Source organism: Podarcis gaigeae (assembly GCF_964106915.1).
Source record: "Podarcis gaigeae genome assembly, chromosome: 4".
NCBI lineage: Eukaryota > Metazoa > Chordata > Lepidosauria > Squamata > Lacertidae > Podarcis > Podarcis gaigeae.
Genome location: NC_139677.1, coordinates 38,779,589 through 38,805,129, shown reverse-complemented (window position 1 = coordinate 38,805,129; position 25,541 = coordinate 38,779,589). Strand labels below are relative to the sequence as shown.

Sequence of the window (25,541 nt, the reverse complement as noted above, 5' to 3'; positions counted from 1 at the left end):
CGTATGTAACCTGAAGTACCACTGTATTGGCTTGGCCATAACATACTAGTAGGGATGGGAGAAACTGTCAATTTTGGTTTCTCTTTGTTCTCATTCTTCGAATCTTAAATTCAGTTCTCCACATTTGCATATCTTATTCTTTTCTAAGTCCTTATGAACATTCATCAGCATTTAGCACAATTTTGTGCTAAAATGCTGGTGAATATTCATGAGGACTATTGTTTCAGAAAGTGTGAATTAGGCAGATTTACCCTGAGGTGCAAACTGACACAAATTTCTTTCACATCTCTACATTCTAGATATGTTACAGATGCGGAAAGAATATATTGGTGAAGTATGACCTGTCCCGGACCTCAGTATTTCATGAAAAACAATCAAAGGGGAATTTATTGGCTTCTATATTTGTTTTACCAATGGCTCCAGTAACACAAGAAAGAAGCAAGTGAACTGGTTATGATGCAGTAGAGTGAAGAATAAAAAAACAAAACCTGATAAAATGACAAGTTATTTTTAGAAGCAATCATTTCTCATCTGTATTTGACATGTGACGACATTCAAAACTGCACATTTTGTTGCTCCTCAGAAATAGGTGTCATGAAAATAAGATAGAACTTGCCTCTCTATTTCCTTTGTGAAGACTGGGATGGGTGAATGAAGGACAAATAAGGCAATGTCTGCATCTTTTAAGTGAAAATAAATCTAATGGGTGTTTTTATGATCATACTATATACAATGAGCTCAGAAGTATTGAGAGGTGACAGGTGGAATGAGCAACATTATAGAAATGTAATACATGAGCCAGTGTGATAAATGCATTACACACACACACACACACACACAATAGAAATGCCCTTTAAGTGCTTTTACAACTCTTACTTACATGGCTGTGACACAATACCAGTAACAATATTCATAGTCCTATTGTAAATGTTTTATGTTCACTTAAAAATAAAAATAAAGTCATTTTACAACATTTACAATTGTGTAGATTTTAATGTATTTTGTTCATATGGCTCTTTCTCAAGAATAAATAGTTAAGGAAGCTCTCTGTCAGCGATAACACAATCATTGTATAATAACCTATACAGGTTACTAAGAAGTAATTCCCACTGACTTCAGTTGGGCTTGCCCCCGGGGGAGTGGGCATGGATTGTTTGCAGTCTAAGAGAAATTCTCACATTTCAAATCACAATGGAATTGCTTCCTGAAAAAGTACAGTCACATACTCTTCCTGTCACTATGAAGATGTCAAAATAGGTTTGAAGCGGGTACAACCCAGAACTTTCTCTCCAAAGCCTGGTACTTCACTTCCACCTGCTGAAGTAAAGAGGACTATAGTTTTGCCCAACAAGGGAGAGAAAAGAGGCTATCCTGCATGGGGAAAAACATATAGGAAAAGCTGTGGCCAGCGGCAGCTGGTGTTTGTTGAAACTAGTAGGGTAGAAGGCAGATAGCCCAACAAAACACACACAAAAAACCAGTTTCAGCAAGGAAAAATAGCAGAAATGGGTTCAACACAGAAGCTAAAACCAAAAAGCTCATGTAGCAGAGCCTTTCATAACTTTCATATTGCTGTTCTCAAGCCTCTTCCCACTCAGCGTTTTCCCCTGTTCACTCTGCTCAAACCTCTGTCATTGTTTAAAATTGCCACTTATTTCTGCTCAATTTCCCCAATCCCTGCTTTAGTCAAACGTCTATTGATGTTTAAAGCTGCCACTTTCTTTTCAATTTCCTCCACCTGTTTTAATTAAACTTCTGCCATTGTTTTAAACCAGCACTTTCCCCTCTATGGTTCTCCCTCCTCACTCCCATACCATGACCACTAGTGTTGTGCAGTCTGCCTTCTCTTTTGCTCCCTTATTCCACCCTGACTTCATGCAAATTCAGGATTGTGGTGCAGTATAACAAATTGTCCAATGAGAGCTGTTCAATGACAGCTTTACATCTTTTCATATTATGGTGGTAGTGGTGGTGGGGACCATCAAGGATATATTTATGAATATATATGATACTGACATAAAATGCTCGCCCGTCTTTTCTTGTATTTCATCTTGTTTTTCCTCCCTTGTTTTTATTAGATTAACACTTTTTTAGTTACAAATGCTATCTACGTTCTAAAGTATAAAACTTAAAATGAATATAGATAAGACCAAATGCAAATTTGAAGGAATAAGTGTTAGATGTAGCAGTTGTGTTATTCCATCCGTGAATAGTACTTATTCTTCAGCAAAAATTCTGAAAACAAAAAAGTTGCAAATCTCTCTCCCCCTCCTCACACACACACCCTATGTGAGCAAGGCACACATCATGAAGGACACAATTCACTGAGTAAACAAGTTGTGACGTTGAGATTTTCCTTTGAGTAGTTAGCCCATGATTTAAATATCTCAAACTGGAGCACATTCTACTAAATTATGGTTCTATTAATTAGTAGATATATTAGTGGAGTGGGTTGGTTATTTAAAAGTTTGACTTTGATGTCAGTAATAGAAGTAAGCATTAAAGTCCACTTACATCCCTTCTCAAAGCGCTGAAGGAGAAAATATCATTCCTGCAGTCTCTTTCAATCCTACTTCACATTTGCTTAAATTATGACGAGGTGGCAGACCTGCAGGTGCTGTTTCATGAAAAGTCTCTTTGTGCCCGAATTTCATTAATTTTTAGAGTGAAGAACCGTGACACAATAGAACCTAAAGAGGCCTCTGGGATGGCTTGGAGAATGTTTCACTTTTACATTATTATCCAAGGAAGAAATGTAATACACTCAAAAATACACCTAGAAAAATAGATACATTCAAAGATTGGACTGGAGGAAGAAAACACCACAGAGTCCGACATTCTGCTGCAAGCCCAGATCATCTAACCACTGGCCCTTCTCACAACAATCTATATCAAAGATGTTGGCACAAAGGTAGAGCGGGTGCAATTCAGAAAGGTGCCCATAGGCCAAGTTACTCTATGGCCTCATTCTGAGATAATGATAAACTATGATCTAACCTTAATGGATTGTGAGTGAGCTTCAGATTCTTGCACTCACACCTACTCTCTCCACCTCTGGTGCAGCTCTAAGTGGGAGCTCTGAATGTTTTGCTGCAATCTTCAGTTCACATTAGCTTAGGGTTTGTACATAGTGCTAAACTATGACTAGTTTAAACTAGATTCTATTGATACAAGCTAGCTTCATATAAACCGTAGTTTGAAGTTGGCTTCCTTCAACCATAGGTAAGAGTAACCATAGTTTGTCCAGATTCTGATATAATGCTCCGAAAGCCCTGCTCTAAAACTATTACAATAAAATAGTTTTAAAACAACAATTGAACAATAACTACATTAGTCTTCTTAACACAGTGCTTAAGTGCAAAGTGCACAGTTTTCTTTGTGGGCAAAATGATTAATGCATTTAGGATTCCTTCCAGTAGCACCTTAGAGACCAACTAAGTTTGTTATTGGTATGAGCTTTGGTTTCTAAGGTGCTACTGGAAGGAATTTTTTTATTTTGTTTCGACTATGGCAGACCAACACAACTACCTACCTGCATTTAGGACTAGAACGATGGAAGGCACCACACTGAGCCACATGAAATGGAAGTCCATGGTATCTGAAGAAGTGTGCATGCACACAAAAGCTCATACCAATAACAAACTTAATTGGTCTCTAAGGTGCTACTGGAAGGTATTTTTTACTTTGTTTTGACTATGGCAGACCAACACAGCTACCTACCTGCATTTAGGATTCTTTGCGTGTCAAATCAATGAACAACAGAGTTGAAAGGGATCCTGAGGATCATCTAGTCCAACCCCCTGTAGTGCAGGAAAATGCAGCTTCCACATATGGGGATCGAACCTGCAACCTTGACATTATCAGCACCATGTTCTGACCAACTGAGCTATTTTGTTGGCCCATTTAAATCCTTACTATCATTATGCACTTTGTGGAACTGCCTAGAGATTGGGGCGTTCCTGGGAAATAACCACCCACAGACCTAAGACTATGGCACAGAGACACCATGGGGAAGGGGAGGAAAGGCTACCTTTCTAAATGGCACCTCTATCTGCATGCTAAGAATAAGAAAGGCAAAATTCCTTAAGCCCAGCACAGATACAGAAGAACTACTGACGCTTAAATACAGTACTTCATTTTCATGCAAGAACTTTCTAGCTAAAAATGTGTTGAGGCATCAGCTGCTGTAAACAAAAACTTAACATATTCAGATGTATGCACTTGAAGTAGAGAGGAAAGATGAATATGTGCCAAAGATGAGGAACCTCTGGCCCCCAAGATGTTGTAGGAATGAAACTTCTAGCACCCCTGACCACTGGAGCTGTTGCGGAGTCCTGGAGTCCAACAACATCTGGAAGGCATGTTCCTCATCCCTGATATATACAGATGAGTTCAGTCCTGTGCATATGGAAGGGGGAAAGATATACCAAGCAAAGTTAAAATACCAGAGCTTGGAATTATGGCCAGTAAGGCTTTTCAATGCACCATAGCACTGGAAGTTGATGAGAAGCACATACTAAAATTATTTCTTCTTCAATGCTATTTGATGCACATAAGCTCTAGTACTGATTCCCCCCCCCCCCCAGTGGAAAGCTTTGTGGTTTCATCTACTCTGAAGTATCTCTTCAAGAATCAAGAGGAATTACAGGGGGGAAGATGGACAGTGCTTTTGAAAGGAAAGTACAGTGAAGAAATGCCCTTGAGTATGGCAATCTCCTTATGAGATTGGAAGACGGCAGGATAATTGCAACACAGAGGCAGCTCACCGAGACTTTTCTCAAGGGAGACACTGGCTCCAATAGCAGAACCAGTATCATGGATCTCCTTTTCTGCAACTGGACCAATGGCTTCAAGTGACAAGAAAGGAGATTCCGACTAAACATCAGGAAGAACTTTCTGACAGTAAGAGATGTTGGAAAGTGGAACAGACTCCTGTGAGAGGTGGTGGACTCTCCTTCCTTGGAGGTTTTTAAGCTGAGGATGGATGGCCATCTGCCATGTATGATCTACTTGACCTTCCTGCATTGCAGGGAGATGGAATCGATGACCCTTGGGGTCCCTGCCAACTCCACAGTTCTGTGATTCAGCACAATTTCTTGTAAACTGGCAGTATTTTAGCAGGCCAGAGTTTACACCACTCTTCCCCTCACTGTCCTCTTGAGAAGGCACATAAAGGCTCCCCTACACATAAGTCAAAATTAGTTGTTCTTAAGATTTGCCCCCAAAGACATGACCTTCCCAGCTTAGGTTGTCCATTTCTTCCATGATTAGAACCTGTCAAGGAACAGAAACCCCAACTGCAACACAAACCTCTGGAAGATACAACCCTTTCTTCGGTGGTTGCTTTTCAGGTTTCTAAATCATAAATGTCAGCATCTTTGCATGCAAATCGCTGATAAACAGAAGAAATCAGTTTAGCAAAGCTTCCTCTGCCTCCAGCCTGTATAATTCTGTATAAGAATCAACGGAGAAAGTGCTGGCTGTTCCTGTGTTTCCATGAATGTGTCATGGCTCCTTGCGTTTTAGAGCAGTGATGGGGAACCTATTAGCCTCCAGGTGGACTACAATTCTATCATACCTGGTTATGGTGAGAAAGGTGAATTCAAGAAGATCTTACATTAATTTCTTGTTAAGTCACGACAACACTGAGCCTACTGACATAATGAAGGCATCCTGTGCACGTCACAGTTATTTATTTAGGAGGTCATCTATTACGATCCTTATTTATCTCAAAGCAAGCCGCATGCACTCCTCCATAGGAATCTAATATCTAATAGATTAGTCCTCCATAGGTCTAATATGTGGTCTTATATGTGGCCTAATACACAGTGGCACCCAAACTGACTATCAATATGCAACAGAAAACACCCACAGGGGATGTTCACCAATGAGGATACCCACAGTATTACAAGGTAATACAGAGATGGGGAAGTAGGTTGAATATTTATTGTTGCAATCACTCTGTAATATGTATTTGTTGTGTGTATATCTAGAAATAAGATTCTGCTTTGAATATGCAAACAACTTATCCAATATTTATACAATTTATGGAATCTTGCTGCTAGTTTACATCCCACCTCCCTATTTCTCCTTATCACTTTTGTTACCATCAATGTGTAACTCTGGTGAAGAAACTGTGGCCAGCTTTTGTGTTTCCCTCCCTTAATCACAGAGGTGCCGACACTGTTGCATCTCTGCCTTGCACTACACTGCCCTATTAGCTTTGTATATTTTAATGCTGTTAAGACACTTGAAGCTTGTTCTGTACTTGCCATCTGTATACAATGCAAGCTGTGAATGAATCTCTTTGCAGACATTGTTAAGAAGAAGAAGAAAACGGAGCCTAATTATGAATTCCCCTCTCGGGAGTCTCACATTGCTGAAGGTAAACTTTGCTCTCTGTCTTTCTGGTTGACATTTGGATTTAGGAAGCAGCAAGAAGCAGCAATAGATTTAGCTGCATTCAGTTTCTTATCTGCCAAAGCACTCCAACATATGTGCTAAAGGATTTGGTTGCAGGAGTGATGGTGACACTCCAGCAGATATTGGCCAAGCTTCTCTACCATCACAGAGGGCAGCCAATATGAACTAGGGAAGAAGGAGTAGGAAAGAAATGGACTTCATAAAGAAGACAGCAGAAGTCTAGGTAGGCAGAAGCATGCCTTCCACATATTTTCCAGATAGAAATAGGGAGATGCTTGTTGTACCACATTTATCCGTATACCAAGAGTCACTTTGCATACTCCAACTGCTCCAGATTCCTCCCAGGAGATCTTTCAGGACAACACTACTCACCTTAGGGGAGCATGGCAGCTACTGCTATATGGATGTTGGGTTAGTATGTGTGTTGGCAGGTGACAACATCAGGATTGTGTGGAAAAATAACAGAAAGATGCTGCCATTGCTGAAGTAGCAGCGAACCAACAACAACATATTATTTATACCCTGCCCATCTGGCTGGGCTTCCCCAGCCATTCTGGGCGGCCTCCAACAAAATATTAAAATACAGCAATGCATCAAACATTAAAAGCTTCCCTAAACAGGGCTGCCTTCAGATGTCTTCTAAAAGTCTGGTAGCTGTTGTTCTCTTTGACATCTGGTGGGAGGGCGTTCCAAAGGGCGGGTGCCTCTACCGAGAAGGCCCTCTGCCTGATTCCCTGTAATTTGGCTTCTTGCAGTGAGGGAACCGCCAGAAGGCCCTCGGCGCTGGACCTCAGTGTCCGGGCGGAACGATGGGGGGTGGAAACGCTCCTTCAGATATACTGGAACGAGGCTGTTTAGGGCTATAAAGGTCAGCACCAACACTTTGAATTGTGCTCAGAAATGTGCTGGGAGCCAATGTATGTCTTTCAAGGTGTTATGTGGTCTCGGCGGCCACTCCCAGTCACCAGTCTAGCTGCCGCATTCTGGATTAGTTGTAATAATAATAATAATAATTTATTATTTATACCCTGCCCATTTGGCTGGGCTTCCCCAGCCACTCTGGGTCACCTTCAAAGGTAGCCCCACGTAGAGCACATTGCAGTAGTCCAGGCAAGAGATAACCAGAGCATGCACCACTCTGGCAAGGCAGTCCACAGGCAGATAGGGTCTCAGCCTGTGTACCAGATGGAGCTGGTAAAAAACTGCCCTGGACACAGAATTGACCTGTGCTTCCATAGACAGTTGTGAGTCCTAAATGACTCCCAGGCTGTGCTCCTGGTTCTTCAGGGGCACAGTTACCCCATTCAGGACCACGGAATCCTCTACACCTCTACACCTCTGCTCCTCTGATCTCAGTTTTTTATTCCCCCCCTTTCAAACATATGTGAAGCTGCTAAACTCTGTCTGAAACATCAACTCTGACTACTAAGTTCTGCCCCAGCCCTCCCACAAAATATCTTTTGAAATAGTGATGCTGGAGATTTGAACCTGTGACCTTCTGTATGCAAAGCACATACTTCTCCATAGAGCTAAGTAGCATACTTTCATCCTCTAATGACAAGGGATTTGGCAGCTATATGTGTGTTGCTTCTTGCAAACTATCCACCAAAAGCTGCTCGTGTATTGCTTTATCTTCCTCGCCAATCCTTGACAGAAATAGACCTTGCACAATCTTGGACATATTTTTTGGAAGGTCACATTACTTGGTTGTCACACCGCTGACTTTATTGCAGTACCTCGAAGCCAAATATGCACCACTCATGCCTCATGCATTTCAAAGCTCTCTTAAAGGAATGCTGTGCATTTTACAAGACAGCCAGATTTGAGATGGGACAAGTCATCCAAAATCACTGGTATTATATTAGTTTTATGTGATCTGATCATTTTGCTTTAAGGCATATAGTTCAAATACATCTTACTCTTTTCCCCAATAAACATCTATGCATGAACAGATTGATTACTATAGTTGGTTCTCTGTACAGGGCACAATTTCCTCAGATGGGCAATGAGTAGCCTACAGGATGTACCATAGAACACATATGTGTTCTCCGCAATCTGAAGAATCCTTGTGTGCTGACTGAAAGGGGAAAGAGCTTTTCTGAGTAAAAATCCTCAGCAATGGGAATGGAGCAATCGGAATCTAAATTTCCAGAGATGGCAACAATTAATTCTACAGATATCAGCAACAAACTAATATTTGCAAAAATTTGTCCAATACACGTATTATTGTTTTCCTAGTTCAACATATATGTACTTCCAATTCATGCTAACAGAATCAGATATAGAAATGGAGGCAGTGAGAGATTTTACTTTCTTGGACTCCATGATCACTGCAGATGGAGACAGCAGGCACAAAATTAAAAGACGCCTGCTTCTTGGGAGAAAAGCAATGACAAACCTAGACAGCATCTTAAAAAGCAGAGATATCACCTTGCTAACAAAGGTCCGTATAGTAAAAGCTATGGTTTTCCCAGCAGTGATGTATGGAAGTGTGAGCTGGACCATAAAGAAGGCTGATCGCTGAAGAATTGATGCTTTTGAATTATGGTGCTGGAGGAGACTCTTGAGAGTCCCATGGACTGCAAGAAGATCAAACCTATCCATTCTTTATTTATTTATTTATTTATTTATTTATTTACAAATTTCTTGTTTTACAGAAGTATGTGTAATGTCTCTCGTATTTTTTTCATGTAACATTTTTACAAAACAGTTTCATTTGTTGAGGCATTGGGGGGAGGAAAGGGGGGGAGAGGGGCGGGGGTGGGGTCAGGTGGCGATGTTTCTAGTTTGCTTAATGTATGTAGGGTTTGGTGTCAGCGTTGCTCATGCAGGTTCTCTGCTGTTCATTTGTATTTCTTTGGTGGTGAGAGAGGTTGGGGTTGGCTTAGGGTGTGGTTGTTTGTTTGTGATTGGCTGTTGTGATCTTTCTTTCGTGTGTGAGTGGGGTGGGTGGGTGGGTGCTTTGGATCAGGTTAGCCATATTGATTTGTATGCTGTTGGTGGATTATTGTCATTGTCTTGTTGGGCTGTGTATGTGATAAAGGGGAGCCATTCTGAAGGAAATCAGCCCTGAGTGCTCACTGGAAGGACAGATCGTGAAACTGAGGCTCCAATACTTTGGCCACCTCATGAGAAGAGAAGACTCCCTGGAAAAGACCCTGATGTTGGGAAAGATGGAGGACACAAGGAGAAGGGGACGACAGAGGACAAGATGATTGGACAGTGTTCTTGAAGCTACGAACATGAGTTTGACCAAACTGCGGGAGGCAGTGGAAGACAGGAGTGCCTGGCGTGCTCTGGTCCATGGGGTCACGAAGAGTCGGACATGACTAAGTGATTAAACAAAAACAACAAAACCTGCCGAGTACAGAGTCTCACGGGTGCCACAACTATGATGTAGAAGGGAAGGTGGGGGTGGTCACCAAATTTGACTGTTGCACAGGGCACTGCTGAAATTTGAGCTATGAACATCTGCAAATAATGCTGGGGGAAAATGTAAGAGCAATGAGTTTTCAGAACACATCCTCCCAACCCTCATGAAGCACATAATGTTTTTCCAGGAAATGCTCACTGAACCATTCAGTACAGTCCAAAGAAGCGTGCACAGGTTCTGCAAAGGTTCTGTATTTTTTTTTTTTAAGACCCATACTTTTACATTATTGATGCAGCAAAGTGAAGATTCAGTTTGTCCACTGTTTACAGATTAACTCAATTAACAAAAGCAAAGCTGTGTCAAGAAAGAATCTTAAATACAATCCTCCACCCCCAAGCTCCGGTTCTTACAAAACAGCTTTGATGTTTTTGGCAGTATCATAATAACTTGCTTTGATTCCCTTTACATGTCCTTAAAAAAAATCTCCAACTTTTAAAAGCAAATGTATGAATATATTTGTTAGGACATTATCACTGATGCAACCTGTCAGGAAAAAATAGCCTTGTATATCAAACTAGTTGACAGGCAAATTCTAACTTCAAGTTTCTGACGTTCAGAACTAAGATATCATTGGCTGTCCAAAGTTTATCCTTTTCTGCTGACTTGGATGCATGATGAATAAAGCCCTTAATGGTCTACAAGAATAGCTTTTGTTTCCCATGAAAGGGATTCCTCCAATTCACTTTTTCTGAACATGGAACCATTGTTTATGTTCACTGTTAAGTTGATGCTGTGGAAAGGACTATCTCATGACTGCATGATCCCTATAATTCTTTAAATGTATGTGGGTGTTGTTGTTTGGAAAAAATCATTTAAAAAATGTAACTGTCAAATATCTTATGGTGTAAAGGTTCAAATGCTTTAAATAAAACAACAGGCCACAAATGTTCAGAGGACCAATACCATATTGCACAACCCAGAGGTGTAACTGCCATTGAAACAGTAGAAACACCTATAACACTGTCATATCTGCAAGCCTATCTGTCTATGACTTGCAGATTACATATCAGGTGGACAGCTGGCCTTCACAATGGATTCTACGTGCTTTACTGTTTTAGGTGGTTGATGGTACATCGGACCTGTAGCTGTGCACTGCTTCTGACCCCAGTACAAAAATCAGCATTCACAACATTTACAGATTGCACTCACTTGAATTTGGCCATTGCTATTCTTTGGGAAAAACTGAGCATGCTTGAGCAAAGGCGTTCAAGCTGACAGCTTTGGAATGGATACCACTGGGGCTGTCACTTTTAGAATAGATTATCACCATCAGAGACTGCTTAATCCTCTAGTTTCTCTCAGGGAATGAAAAGGAGGGAAAATGTATACCAGCAGAACAATGTCATGAGTGCTGCTACATAGTACACAAGTACGCTCATTTCTAGCCATAGAAATGTGGGTTTTTAAAGAAACAGATCTACAATCAATGAAAGTTTTAACCAAATATTAATACAATGATGAAAGACGGTATTGAGCAATAGTTATATTCAAGTTACTTGCTCTTCAGTAGTCTTACAAGCAGGGCCAGATTTAGGTTTGATGAGGCCCTAAGCTACTGAAGGTAAGGTAAAGGTAAAGTGACCCCTGACAATTAGGTCCAGTCGTGGCAAACTCTGGAGTTGCAGCGCTCATCTCATTTTATTGGCCGAAGGAGCCGGCATACAGCTTCTGGGTCATATGGCCAGCATGACTAAGCCACTTCTGGCGAACCAGAGCAGTGCACAGAAACACCGTTTACCTTCCCGCTGGAGCGGTACCTATTTATCTACTTGCACTTTGACGTGCTTTCGAACTGCTAGGTTGGCAGAAGCAGGGATCGAGCAACGGGAGCTCACCCCGTCGCTGGGATTCGAACCACCGACCTTCTAATCGGAAAGTCCTAGGCTCTGTGGTTTAGCTCACAGCACCACCCGCATCCCATACTGAAGGTAATGGGGCCCTTTATATGTCCAGCTGTCCTTGGTCACAGTGGCGTAGTGTGGGGAGTGCAGGGGGGGCCGGCCGCACCGGGCGCAACATCTGGGGGGCGCGCACTCACACTCACAGCTCTCTGCCCCTACCTGGCTCACTCACTCTCTCTCACTGCAGTGCAGGCTGTGAGAATCCGATCCGAGCTGCCGGGTCGCCGCCCACTGTGGAGGGGGTGGGTGCCAGGCGTGCGGTGCGGAGAGAGAGCGAGGGACTATCTGGGGGAGGGACAGTGCAGCGGCCGCCCAGCGCAGCACTGAGCTCAGGAGAGAACCACACCAGACCAGACCAGGCAGCAGCAAGAAGAAGCTGGCAGTGGCGGCAGGTTAGGGGTTAGGGGGTGCAAATTACTTGCCTTGCCCCAGGTGCTGACAACCCATGCTACGCCGCTGCTTGGTCATCAACAAATTGTTGCTGTTTTTTGTGTTGAATATATGAAATATGATAATTTATGGACCTAATATATAAAGCCATTTGCACATGCAGAATGTAGGCACCTTATATATAGAAATGAGCAAACCAGTGATATTTTAGAGAGCAGGCAAGCAGTAGGGGCATTACTTACATCATAGGAGCCAACACAACACAAAACTCTGTTGCTGTATGTAGGTTTTATTTTTTATTTTTTATCTTATATTTTGGAAATGTACATCCAGGTTTTTTTTACTTTGATTTTTTTTGTGGGGGGGGGCAAGAGATTGGGGCCCTAAGCTACAGCTTGTTTAGCTTATACGTAAATCTGGCACTGCTTACAAGAGTCATTATTTGATGACTGTAGCTTCACTTTTCAAACTATTTCAAATAGCAATTCATAAATGCCTTAACAGTCAGGGAGTGGGAACATCCATCATAGCTTTGGATATGTTGGTTTATTCCCTTCCAATTTATTGGTCATCTCATCACTCACTGGCTGTTTTCAATTGTATCAAAAAGTCTGAGCGTGTCTCTTGATTTGATAAATGACTATGCAAACAAAAAAGTGCCTCCCATTGTTTTCTGAACAATACAACTATTTGTTGGATTTGTTCAAGATTAATTGCTACCACAGTACTCAGTGATGTTATCAAATCTGCCCAGTATACATTTTTTACTATCACACATGCTACAGAGGAATTTCAAAATAAAAATAAAAATCAGTAAGCCTGAATGTTTGTGAGTGATATATTTCCACAATGAACTGGTATCATTACAATTTTTATGCAAAAACTGTAATTTGATTTTACAATGAAATGAAAGAATGCACACAGGTCCCTGTATTCAAAACCTTCCAGTATAGTTATGGGTTTACCTGAAAAACTGGATAATGAGTGCCACTGCTTTCCTGACTAAAAAAGAATGAGCACCATAAACATATGAGTTACGAGAAGTTCTATGGTATTAGCCAACTAAATCCTGGAGAAATTATTGGTAAAATTACTGAATTCTGAGTGGTAGACCACTATTTCCTGTGTTTCAATAAAGATTACACAGTAATTTTGGGTAGAGCATCAATCCTCGTCATCTCCTACGTTCCTGCATCTTCCTACATTCCTATATTAATACTAGTTGCCATGAGAAAACTACATTCTTGGGGGGGGGGAGAGACCAATCACTGTAGCCTTGCATTGTTCTTGCAATTCATAAGCGGAAGTTTGGTGCTAAATTTGGACTAGAAATGTGAATGAGGTTGAACTCTGTACACTCGCAATCAGAGCGTGCCGTTTCAATGTTCCTGTCAGGGAACTGCCATCGGAGGGACAGGTGGTGGAGAGGCTCCAGGAGAATAGGAGAGACTCTACAGCAGAAGAAGGAACCAGTAGGGGGAGAGCAGGAGTTCCAGCGGAAAGGGAATCGGGGGAGAGGCTCTGGGATACTTCTAGTGAGAACAGTGAGGAGGTAACAAGACCCCCTTTAGCAACCCCCACCCCTCGCCGGAAGCTGTCACGCAGAGAGTCCAGGAGGCGCATGTCCGTCAAACAACTTTTATGTTGGAGTAAGTTCCGTAGACGCCCACTGTCGGATTCTACCAGCGACTGACGGAGTCATGCTTTGGGGGCTCCGTTAGTGCCTAGGTTTGGGTGACCAGCCAAACCCCAGAGGGATCAAGCTTTTACGCACAAGCAGCTCATTATCCCATCACAGTTCCTTATAAAGCAGGCATCTACTGCAGAGGTGAAAGTCAGTTTGCGGTAATTTAATAAATATGGCATTGTTTACTGAAAATAATTTTGTACTTTGCTTTATTGAACCAGAAATGAGTTGGAGGTGAACGGGTGGGAGGAATGAAAGGTGAATATTATCTTTTAGTGTTGCTGCTCTTCAGCTTGATTGTTTCAAGCACGAACTTGTTTTCACAGATGATTACCCCTAGAAATGGAGAGTCGTTCCAATACGCTGACAAATAAATCAGGACCCTTTGCAGAAACTGGTATATTAGCATTCCTTGGAAGCCTGGGCATTGCGAGACTCTGTGCCCTGAGCAATTTCTTGCTCTTTCTTGTTTGTCTTATGCCATCCTTTATGAAAAGTCACCACTTTGTATGTTAGAATGCAAAATAATAACTAGCATTAACAAATGGATACAGTCTAGCAGAAGGAGAAGCACACTTAGCTGCCATTGATTTCAAAAGGGAACCAAGGCTGACAGTAGGTTTAGATGCTGCAAGTGCCGGCAAAGACCTGTGCAGTCTCTACCAGCTGGCTGCCAGTGTTTCATTTGTATGTGTGAAAAGGGATAAAGTTGGGAAGGCTGTAACAAACAGATATTTTAGTGTGCAGTACAGGAACTTTGGAACTCCCTGCCTATGGGGATCAGGCAGTCGCCTTCTCTGTACCTGCTTAAGATTTTTTGTTCAGGTGTGCCTGTTCAGACAAGTTCAGAAGCTGACCTGTGTTTCTATCGGTTTTTAGTTTATTAATGATTTTAATTATTTTTCTAATATTCTGAATACTTGTTTTAACTGCTTTTTACTGATAATTTTATTGTTTTACTCTTTTCATAAAAGCACTCTGACGTTTTATTATGACCAAGGGCTGTATACATGTTGTGAAATAAATACCGCTTGGAGAATTCTGACATATTAAGCAGTTTAGCAATGCTTTCAGATAAATAAATAAAAAAGCTACATATATTTCTAAAAGGCAATTAACTCAGGTGATGTAAAGCCTCATAACATACCTACACTCCAGTCCATTTCTTCCAGGGCATCTCCATATAATCCATGTTTGCTTTTTCCTCTGAAAGCTTGGGATGCATAAAGAGCTGTATGGACCTGAGTGTAAGCCACAAAAAGAAGAAATGGTGCATTGGTGTTCCTGAAACAGAAAAAGAGAGAGGAGAGAATATAATATGCAGTGAATTGCAATACAAGGCATACATAAAAACAATTGCCACCCTTATACAAATAAAAAACAGCTTTTGGAGCTTTTCTCTTGGTCACCTTCTCTAGAGAATTGTTGGGTCATTATGGTTCCACCATTCAGATATATTTGAGGTCATTTCTCTGTGACTTGACTCCCATTTATTTATTAATTTATATCCAACCTTTCCTCCCAAAGGAACCCAAAACAACAAGTTCCGTGCAACAAAATAAATGGCTTTCTCATTGTAAAACCATGTCCTCTAAAGTGTCAGGAGTGAGAACAATGATTCGTAACATATCCCTTCACTCGCACCGAGGATCAAGACCTGAATTTCTCACACCAGCCACCAGTGGAAGGGTTTCTTGCCTTGAGAATGCAGGGCATACATTTTGAAAATAAGTACATTTTATTAGTTGATAAAGATTCCAATCCTATACCCATAAGCCTTAGTGAAACCTGTTTCTGAGTAGACCTGTGTAGGATTGCACTATAAATCATAATAAACACAATACACAAACAATTACATGTTGCATAATTTGCCTTGTACAAAAAAATAATTTTATACATATTATCCAGACAGCAATGTTTCTGTCATCTTCCTTCCCATGCAAGAAGTTGTGACTGGGAATGGAAATACTTAACTCTTGTCATCTACCACATAGTAATGAATCAAACAGAGATCCTGAGAGCCCAAAGCTAAAATTGCAAGACAGCAATCCCATTTCCCATGTAGTAGGACCAAATAACTAAGGCAGGTTGATTAAAAACAGTAGCAAAGGAGAAGTTATATCTCTTGCAACAGGCATCTAATAGGAACATAGGATTAGAGCGATAAATACAGGACAGGTACAAGTCACCACTTCTATTACAAATGCCCATTTTCAGGAGATAACAACCCCAGAAGCAATATAAAGGATGCCACTACAACACAGAGTTCTTACTCCAAGAACAGGTATCTAATCAATGGTTCATACCAATGGATTTAAAACCATTCACTGCTTTTGCTTTTTCAGTCTACCAGCACTGATTGACAGCTAGCTTTCAGGTAAAGAATCTCACCTATTAATATCCTTTCGATTAGAAAATCAGAGATGGCTATTTTTCTTACACCAAACCCTGGTGGGGATCATAACTGATTACCTCTTCTGTAACCTTGAAAATAGAATGGCACACCGGCTTGTAAGTGGGAGGGAGATTTGACAATAACAGTTAAAGTCCTGTTTTATTAACTGAAGCACTTCAGCAAACAGCTCCTTTGAAAATTTATTGCCATTCCCTTCTACACAATTTACCAAGACCTTCCTTTCTCAACACACCTTAAGTTTTATTCATTGAGGGGACAAGAAAGTAAACTCTGAGCTTGAATAAATAAAACATCATACACATTCATATGGCCATGAAACCTTAGAAGCCCAATACAACATTGTTTAACATATGAATAATTCTTCTTCATGGTGGTTAAATATATTCCTCTCTCTGTGTGTGTCACAGTTTTTGAGATAAAAAGAACCTGAGTAACCCCCCATCCTCCTTTCTCATGTATGTCTTGTTTTATGGAAAGGAAAGAAGCATCAATAAGCTTGAAATGGAGTGGCCTCCATTAGCAATTGTTTACATTTACACCATACCTTTAAAGCACATTTAAAGTGCATTGCTTCCCTTAAAGAATCCCGAGAACTGTGTTTGTTAAGGGTTCTGAGAATTGTACTATTCTGGTGTCCAACATGGCTCCTATTATTACCGTCCCAAAGCCTGAATGGAGGAAAGGAGCCTTCAAGCTGCTATTTCAGCAAGTAGACCAGTAAGAGAATTGGCAGCATAGGTTCGTTTCTTCAGCTGTTGCAGCAAGTATGCCTAGTGAGTGCCAGGCCTGTTGAAACTGGCGCCAGGCTTCCTTGAACCAAATAAAGGTGGCATTACAACAGAGATTAGCAACAACTCTTCTGTTGAGACCTGCATTCCCTCAGGCATAATCTGCCAGGAGCCATATTGGTATCCTTATTAATATTACATTTCAATCTAGCATACTTCCTAAGGACACCAGACTGGTGAACAAAACAATACAAATAGAAATAAAATAAGAACAGTAAAAAAAAATCCTGTTAATTTTTTTTGAAAAAGTCCAAAATCTGCAGATACATTCTGAATTCCACCTTATATTGAACTTAAGGGTCAAACTTTAAAGTTTGACCATTTCCCTTTTGATAAAATGTGAATTGGATTAAAATGCCTCATGATAAATACTTGGAGGCCTTGCAAGGGATGGAAGTAAGTACCTGGAAAAAATGGATTTTGGGTCCACTGGTTATGGGTTAATGCAGATTTGTGGACTTATGGAATGCCTCTAGCATGCCAACTGGAGGGTACCATAGGATGCTGTTGGTACACCTTCTCCTTGCTTGGGCTCCTCCTCTTCCTTACTGCTCCCCCTTCTCTTTATTTCTTTGCAAATGGGCTCAGTTGTCACCATGTCACATAGTAAGAAAATACATGAGGATCCTACTGCTCTCTCTGTTTCTTTCTCTCACTGGTAGAGGGCAGGTGAATAGGCAGAAATAGCAAAGCAGAAGAACAGCGGGCCAGGATATGGGACTTGCCAGGTTCCAATAATGCCCTCTCTGCATATCTATGTACTCATTTTGCACTCTTTAATTATGGAATTGCTTGTTATATACTATTATTTTTAAAAGCTCATACCTCAAAAAGAAACGCTTTATGGCCTTCTCACTAGTAAACTACATATACTTGTAAGCAGTGCTATTTTTCTAGAAAAAGAGGCACCGGAACTCAAAATGGACGCCTCCCTTGTTCTCCTACAATGGCAATGGTGCCCACCTGAGAGGAGTTCTGGCAGGTTCCGGCTGAAAAAATGCCCTGCTTGTAACTATAAAACTGAAAAGTGTGCCATTTAAACAAAATATTATTTAAGCCAAAGAGAGTTTGATGTTGGTACAGCTCCCATTTTATAGCTTTAAGTGTGTCATATCAAAATGGCATTTAAAAGTAGGACTAAATTTAAACATGAGTGTAAAATAAAAACCTGAAGTGTCAGGAACAAATAAAAGCTGAGTTTTACTATCTTGTTCAAATATAGAATAGAAATGAGAAGAGCTTGGCTTCCATTCAAAGGTTAAGATTTATATATTTTTAAACAAAATAATTGTATGTCTCAGTTATCTATTCCTATGCAGAGTAATTTTTCTATGCCCTCAAACAGCTACATACATTTTGACATTTACTTTTTCATCCCTATTTCACAGCCTTAAATCTTCAGATATACAGCATCAGAGAATGATATATGCTTTGCTATCCATGAGACTATAAACAGGCTTTGTCAGTCTCAAGCAAATGTCCAACTTTTCTTCTTCTTGCAAATGCTCACTCTCTCCATTCTCTATTATCCCACATATAAAACAAACGTTTCACTCATAATTCTTGTGGGCTACCCCACAGATGGTTTTCTAAGCTGTTGCCACACAACATTTCAGAAAAATCAGAAGCTTCACCAATTTTTAAAAGAAAAGTGCTTAAGAAGCATTCTTTTTTCCATTTAGAGTTAGGTGAATGTGATTTTGTTTCTTTTTCTCCAACAGTAGTGGCTCGACATCCCAGTGCAGAAATGCACTGAGAAAACAATAGCTTCTAGACTAATTCGAAAGAAGTAAATTCCCTTTAAAAGTGGTAACATCTCCTAAAGACTGCTCTAGCAAGGCATGAGTGTCAAATGCACTGACTATAGTGTTAATTAAAATAATTAACACATGAGGGCTGCTGTCTTTACACCATTAACCACTTGTAAATTGAAATTAATGTGCTATATAGATGGAAAATAATAAGTTCTGTTGGATATAACTGGGACTCATGTATATCTCCTTTGTCTTCCTTTTTAGAGAGGTGCTCACTTTAGCAAAATGCATCTTCACCGTGCTAGTTTCTAGCAGCCAGCCCAGCTTGGGGCCATACCTGGAGTATATGCTTTGCATGCAGAAGACCCCCAGGTTCGATGCCTAGCAAAACAGGTGATACAAAAGACCAGCCATGGTGCATGAGGCTGGGTGCAGCAGTGCCGCTGCTTCCAGGACTGGGATGGCAAGGCAGGGTGGTGGTGAAGACATAGGAAATTTAGATTGATGACTGTGGATACAAATGTGTAGGTAGAAGACAGGTAGAAGACACCTCCCAGAAACCCAGAGCTGGGAAGTCAAATCCCAGAATTCCTTTCCTCTAATTGCAGATGTGTGAGGGTTGACTGCGGTTCTGCAGTACAGAGGGGAAAGTACTCTGCACATGCTCAGAGGCACCTCATTGTTGTTTTTTTCAGTGCCAGAATCAACACCAAGATATCAAACACAACTTCCAGGGTGGAATGCTATTCCAAATTATAGTTTTATGGCAGAGTAGAGTGCAACACTTACTTCCTAGACAAGGCATAGGCAAACTCAGCCCTCCAGATGTTTTGGGACTACAACTCCCACCATCCCCAACCACTGGTCCTGTTAGCTAGAGATGATGGGAGTTTTAGTCCCAAAACATCTGGAGGGCCAAGTTTTCCTACGCCTATCCTAGACCTCTTTTCCTTGCATAAATAAAAATGACAAGCCTACTGGGGACCCACACCTGTGTATCTAAACAGGGGGTTGCTCCTCCTCAGGGTACCTCCCTTCATATTGCATTCCCATGAAATTTTGGAGGAAGTCTGGGTTGGCCCTCAAAGTCCGGTTCACTGCACCATCAAATTAACACAAGAGCACAAGAGACCACATGATCCTTACCCACCCTCTTGAGCCACTGCCAACCTGGTACTCTCCTCACCACTTCACTAAACCATCCTGGTCCTGGCAAGTAGCAGAACCTCCACAGCTGTGAGGGTGGCACCCACCCAACGACTACCTCATGCACTGTGACTACAAAAGACCTCTGCTGGAGAACATGGACAGCTGCTGACAGTCAAGAGTGGACAATATTTGGCAAGGTGGACAAATAGATTAGTATACAATACATCTTTCTATATTATATAGGTAAAGGTAAAGGTACCCCTGCCCGTACGGGCCAGTCGTGTCCGACTCTAGGGTTGTGCGCCCATCTCACTTAAGAGGCCGGGTCACGTGGCCAGCGTGACGAAGCTGCTCCGGCGAACCGGCACCAGCGCAGCACACGGAAACGCCATTTACCTTCCCGCTATAAAGCGGTACCTATTTATCTACTTGCACTTTAGGGTGCTTTCGAACTGCTAGGTGGGCAGGAGCTGGGACCGAAAGACCGCCACGGGGATTCGAACCGCCGACCATGCGATCGGCAAGCCCTAGGCACTGAGGTTTTACCCACAGCGCCACCCGCGTCCCTTAGATTATATAGAGCAAGCTGCAAAATTTGTGAGTCACCACCATTAACACTAACTACCAGCCATGTGCTGAGGCCTCCAGGATCTTGACAGCCCATTGGTGGTGTTACACAGACAGCAGATCCAGGAGATTTTCTGTGTCCCTGGTAAGCTGATGGCCGCCATTTGACTTCATGACAACAAGCTGAGCAGCAATCCTGAGCTGTAGAATGTAAAGGCAGGGCCTAGAGATCAGAGCAGGAATTCAAGGAAAGGACTGGGACTTTGGAGAGTAGTTTGTAGGCAGGATGGGGAGAGAAGAGTAAGAATTCATGCAAGGAGCTGAACCTCAGAGATTTCTGAATGAACACAGATGAAGTTCTGGGTTGAATTAGAGGGTGTCTACAAATATATGGCCCCTTCCTGTCTTCACGCTCAATTTGTTACCTTTCAACAATACCGCCACAAATGGATGGGAAATGAGTAGTGCTTTGTTCACCTGCCAAATCACAGGCACCTTTGTAAACAAGCTATCACTCTGAAATTCGAACACTTTAAAACTGAACACCCTTACCTTCCTATGAATCTTTTGGCTTCCTCTGTGAATCTCTGAGTGAGGTTCTCATAGTTCCAGGGTTGTTGGATAATACTGTGATTTCGCATCAAGAAGCAGTTAAGATTCCGGAAGTTATAAAAGAAGAGCAGCAAAACTCCAACTATCACTGCAGCTATTAAGAAGAAGTAGCCCAGTACTCTGCGGGGAACTCTGACAAGGCCAATGTAATTCAGAACCGCCAAAGAGATCAGAGCAATTGCTGTGGTCTGGAGTGCTGCACGAGTGTGCATCTTCAGTCCAGCACTAAACACGCTTCCGTGACCAGGTTTACAGTCCCTAAGATTGTTCACAGGCACCCCGTAGAAGTAATCAAATCCATGATTTAAAGGGTGGTGGCAGAAGTCATCACTGCTGTTGCAGTTAATCCCAAGATGCCATTTTCCTAAATGCAGGGGAAACACACATATTTCATACAGATATTTTTAAAAAAATGTAGACTTGTATCTTTTCCACTGTATGCATATATCTATACAATTGGAACACCTCCTTCCTCTTCTGTGCAAATTTTGTGCAATTTTTGCCTTGGTCCAGTATACCTGAAGGAGCGTCTCCACCCCCAACGTTCTGCCCAGACACTGAGGTCCAGCACCGAGGGCCTTTTGGCGGTTCCCTCACTGCGACAAGCCAAGTTACAGAGAACCAGGCAGAGGGCCTTCTTGGTAGTGGCACCCGCCCTGTGGAACGCCCTCCCAAAGATGTCAAACTACCTCACTTTTAGAAGACATCTGAAGGCAGCCCTCTTTAGGGAAGCTTTTAATGTTTAACAGACTACTGTTTTAATACTTTGTTGAAAGCGGCCCAGAGTGGCTGGGGAAACCCAGCCAGATGGCCAGGGTATGTATGTATGTATGTATGTATGTATGTATAAATAAATAAATAAATAAATATGCATCTTTTGTACACGTTTTCATCACTCTACTGGACACTGCAGAGCTGCTATGCTCAGGTCCTGCTTCCTGGCTTGCCACAGGCATCTGGTTTGCCACTGTGAGAACAGGATGATGAGCTAGATAGCTTTGGCCTGATTCAGCAGGGCTCTTCTCACGCTCCTGTTCTTTGTTCTTACTCTTCAGAGAATTTTCCGATTCTTATGATTAATTTGGAATTTCACAGGGTGTCAGGCAGAGCGGTAAGGCCTCATATCATCAAAGTGCAGCGCTATATCAACATTACATTTCAAGTTGAAATGACTGCTTTTGTGCGAGTAAATTTAAAGCTGGCTAGATGGCAAGGTGAGTTGTAAGCTGCTTCCATGAATAAGTTAATTGAAGTGAATGTAGATGACTGTAATAATGAAATTAACAGAGCTTTCAAGATCCGTACTATAGTTTTCCCATCAAGAAAGCACACATGATTTAATAACCCAAGGACAACTCGAGCATTACATCTATTTAACTTCCAGAGAGTAAATTATAATATTCTGGGGAAAATTCTACTTGCAGTACAGCATCCTACAGAACATCATAGGGCAGTTGCGTGTCAAGGTCCCCAAGCCACCCCCCAAATAACTCACAACGCACACTTAATTTTTGTTTAAGGTTTTTGGCATAATTTTGGCCACAACTTTATTTAAATACAAAACCGTGAGTGGTTGTTTAGGCATTGGTTAAGACTATCTGTCCCCCCGCCTGGGGACAGAACTGACTTCCGGGCACCACCGAAAGTGCGGGGGAAAGCAAGTCGGGGAGAAATGGAGCTGAGTCACAGACCCTCAATTCTCATCCACATGCTCCCCGAAGGCTTGCTGGCCCTAGTCCCATTCCAGGGATTGGACGAAAAGATGGCAAGCCCCAGGATTCCTTTAACGGAATTCCCTTTCCACAGCAACCATGGAGGGGCAGGCCCAGCCTATCCTAACCCCTCCTCCACCAATTTATAACCAATGCCTAACCACAACCTTACAAGTTGTGACGATTTGCTACGCAGTAGATAAAAACCAAATGGCCCAGCCAATCAGCCAGATGGACAAAATTCCTACCAAGCCCCTGCCCCAACGGCAGACGACCCCATGACAGGCATAGCAAGGTCAATGCAACAACCCCTTACTCAAGGGCGGGTGGGCGGGTGATCCGTTGCACACAGCAAAGAGAAAGCTCCATGCTGCGTGCAGAGTATTTAAACATTTTACCCCTCCCACCAAAATTGCAACATAACTTTTACCCCAGCAACCCAGTGAACCAATCACTGCCCCAGGCCATCTTTAGAGACCCTGCCTGGTAACAAGGGGTGGCTCAGCAGACCCCACCGCAACACGTGCTCTCCATGAAGGAGAACACGCTTTATCAAAAATGCGCATTTCCTGCTGTTTCCCTTATACAATGAGATGCCCTTCCATCTTCTATATGTGATACATTTGGGTTCTATGGCCTGCAATTAAGCTGTGTGTATGTGTGTATATTACAATTAGCTGCTTCAGAAATCTTGTAAAGACCTACATTTTGCCTAGGCTTTTCCTGACCCACTAGATCAGACCCTGTGTATGCATTATTTTTCTTTGTTTTTATACTACTCTTTTACTGCTTTTATGCAGCACGTTTGTTTTAATGATATTGGGTTTTTCATGTTGCATACTGAGTAGGGATTTTAAAACATTGAGCAGATTGTAAATGCTTTAGAAAAGATTCATAAATAAAATAGGATAAATTACAGATATTTATCTAATAATGTAGCAAGAAACAACCATTCTTTTAATCTTGCTATTATTATTCTCTGGTTCTTCTGTTTTATTTTTATGTGAGCGATCAATGTTTTATTGTTGTCATGTTGACTGAGAGGTATGTTAGCCAGGCTAAAGGACTACTGTTTGGAGAGCAATGTATAAACTCTTCAAATGAAAAAAGAAATAAGCAAACAAATAATATGGGATCTTGAAACAGTGATTCAAGATTAGGGCTACATACATATGGATCCAATACCTTTATATCTGCAGCACCCCCCCCTTTTTATTCCATGACCATAATATCCATGGAAACTGCAGCATGTGTTCAGCATCTCGTTTTCAGGAACTGCACTTTTGAATCCACAAGCGAATGCAAAGGCTATCAATTGTTTTAAGTGAACATTCTCATTTTTAAATTTGTGCCTAGTTTCCTCAAAAGCGTTTGGAAATGCAGATGCCATTATTTTGTTTTTATTTTTACCCTCATGGTGGAAAGTAAATCAGGTTGGATAAGTTAGGCCAGTATTTTTGGTTGCTAATGTATCTGATCCTACAAAAGGGGGCACAGCCACTAGGTGGGTTTGTCGTCCCCCTGAATGTTCTGTTTCCCGTTAAGCTTAGTTTTGGCTTAGGTATTCCTGATCACTGATCACAGTGGGGTGTGATGCTTCTTATCTTCTTGTCAGGTGGACTATAACCATCTCACAGATCTAATGCTGCCATTTCCTGTTTAGGCAAGGTGTGGGGCTGCTGTTACTACTTATGGCTAAAGTAAAGGTAAAGGACCCCTGACAGTTAAGTCCAGTCACAAATGACACTGGGGTTGCACACTCATCTCACTCTAAAGGCCGAGGGAGCCAGCGTTTATCCACAGACAGTTTTTTCTGGGTCATGTAGCCAGCATGACTAAGCCGCTTCTGGTCAAACCAGAGCAGTGCACAGAAAGGCCATTTACCTTCCCGCTGGAGCAGTACCTATTTATCTACTTGCACTTTTTTTGGCGTATTTTCAAACTGCTAGGTTGACAGGAGCTGGGACTGAGCAATGGTCACGGGGTTGTGGTCACGGGGATTCGAACCGCCGACCTTCTGATCAGCAAGCCCAAGAGGCTCAGTGGTTCAGACCACAGTGCCACCTGCGTCCCTACACTAATGGTTAACTTCACCCCAAAGAATTTTCTCCTGCATTGAAAAGTCATATTCAAAGAAAGAGTTATTTCAGAAAGTCTCAGTGACTATATTTTATTGTTTGGAATTTCTGTAGGCATTTCCAGTTTTTTTTCTTTCCTAATTGCTTTATTTACTTAGTTGATAGCCCATCTTTAATATGTAGATTGCTTTGAGGGTCAAGTCTGGGTCAGAAAAGCAGGATATAAATTTCTTAAGACCAATAGATAAAGGAACCATGTTAATCAGCCATACCTATGAGAGCTGTAGAATAACCCCTCTGCTGGAGAAGTTTAGCAAATGTTATTTCTTCCATAGGGAGTCCACCAGAAGAAGCAGAAAACAAGAAGACCCCAACTTTGTGCAGGCTAGCCATTCCTGAAGGAATCAAAAATTACTTTCAAATAGGAGGCAAACCAGTTTTCATTAGCACACACTTTAAGTGATATATAACGCTGGTCATAGATGAGGAGACGCACTGAAACCAATGAATGCATGTCTAAGGTAAAAGTAAAGCACCCTGAATGGTTAAGTCCAGGCAAAGAGCCCTGCAGATCCCCCAAGGGACTGATCATCAGACTCCACAGCTATGCCAGCCTAGAGCTGGTGTGGTG

General features: G+C 41.8%; 1 protein-coding gene across 2 annotated transcripts in view; it reads right to left on the bottom strand.

Moving 5' to 3' along the window:
* The window catches only part of STS (steroid sulfatase), a 102,890-nt gene that overhangs the window by 48,020 nt on the left and 29,329 nt on the right, over positions 1-25,541 (bottom strand). For both annotated transcript variants that reach the window (XM_083734402.1, XM_083734401.1), the window contains 3 exons: positions 25,183-25,305; positions 21,061-21,484; positions 14,982-15,118 (listed from right to left, as the gene is read on the bottom strand). In XM_083734402.1, coding sequence (XP_083590528.1) covers positions 14,982-15,118; positions 21,061-21,484; positions 25,183-25,305 — 684 coding nt within the window. The remainder of the gene's footprint in view (positions 1-14,981; positions 15,119-21,060; positions 21,485-25,182; positions 25,306-25,541) is intronic.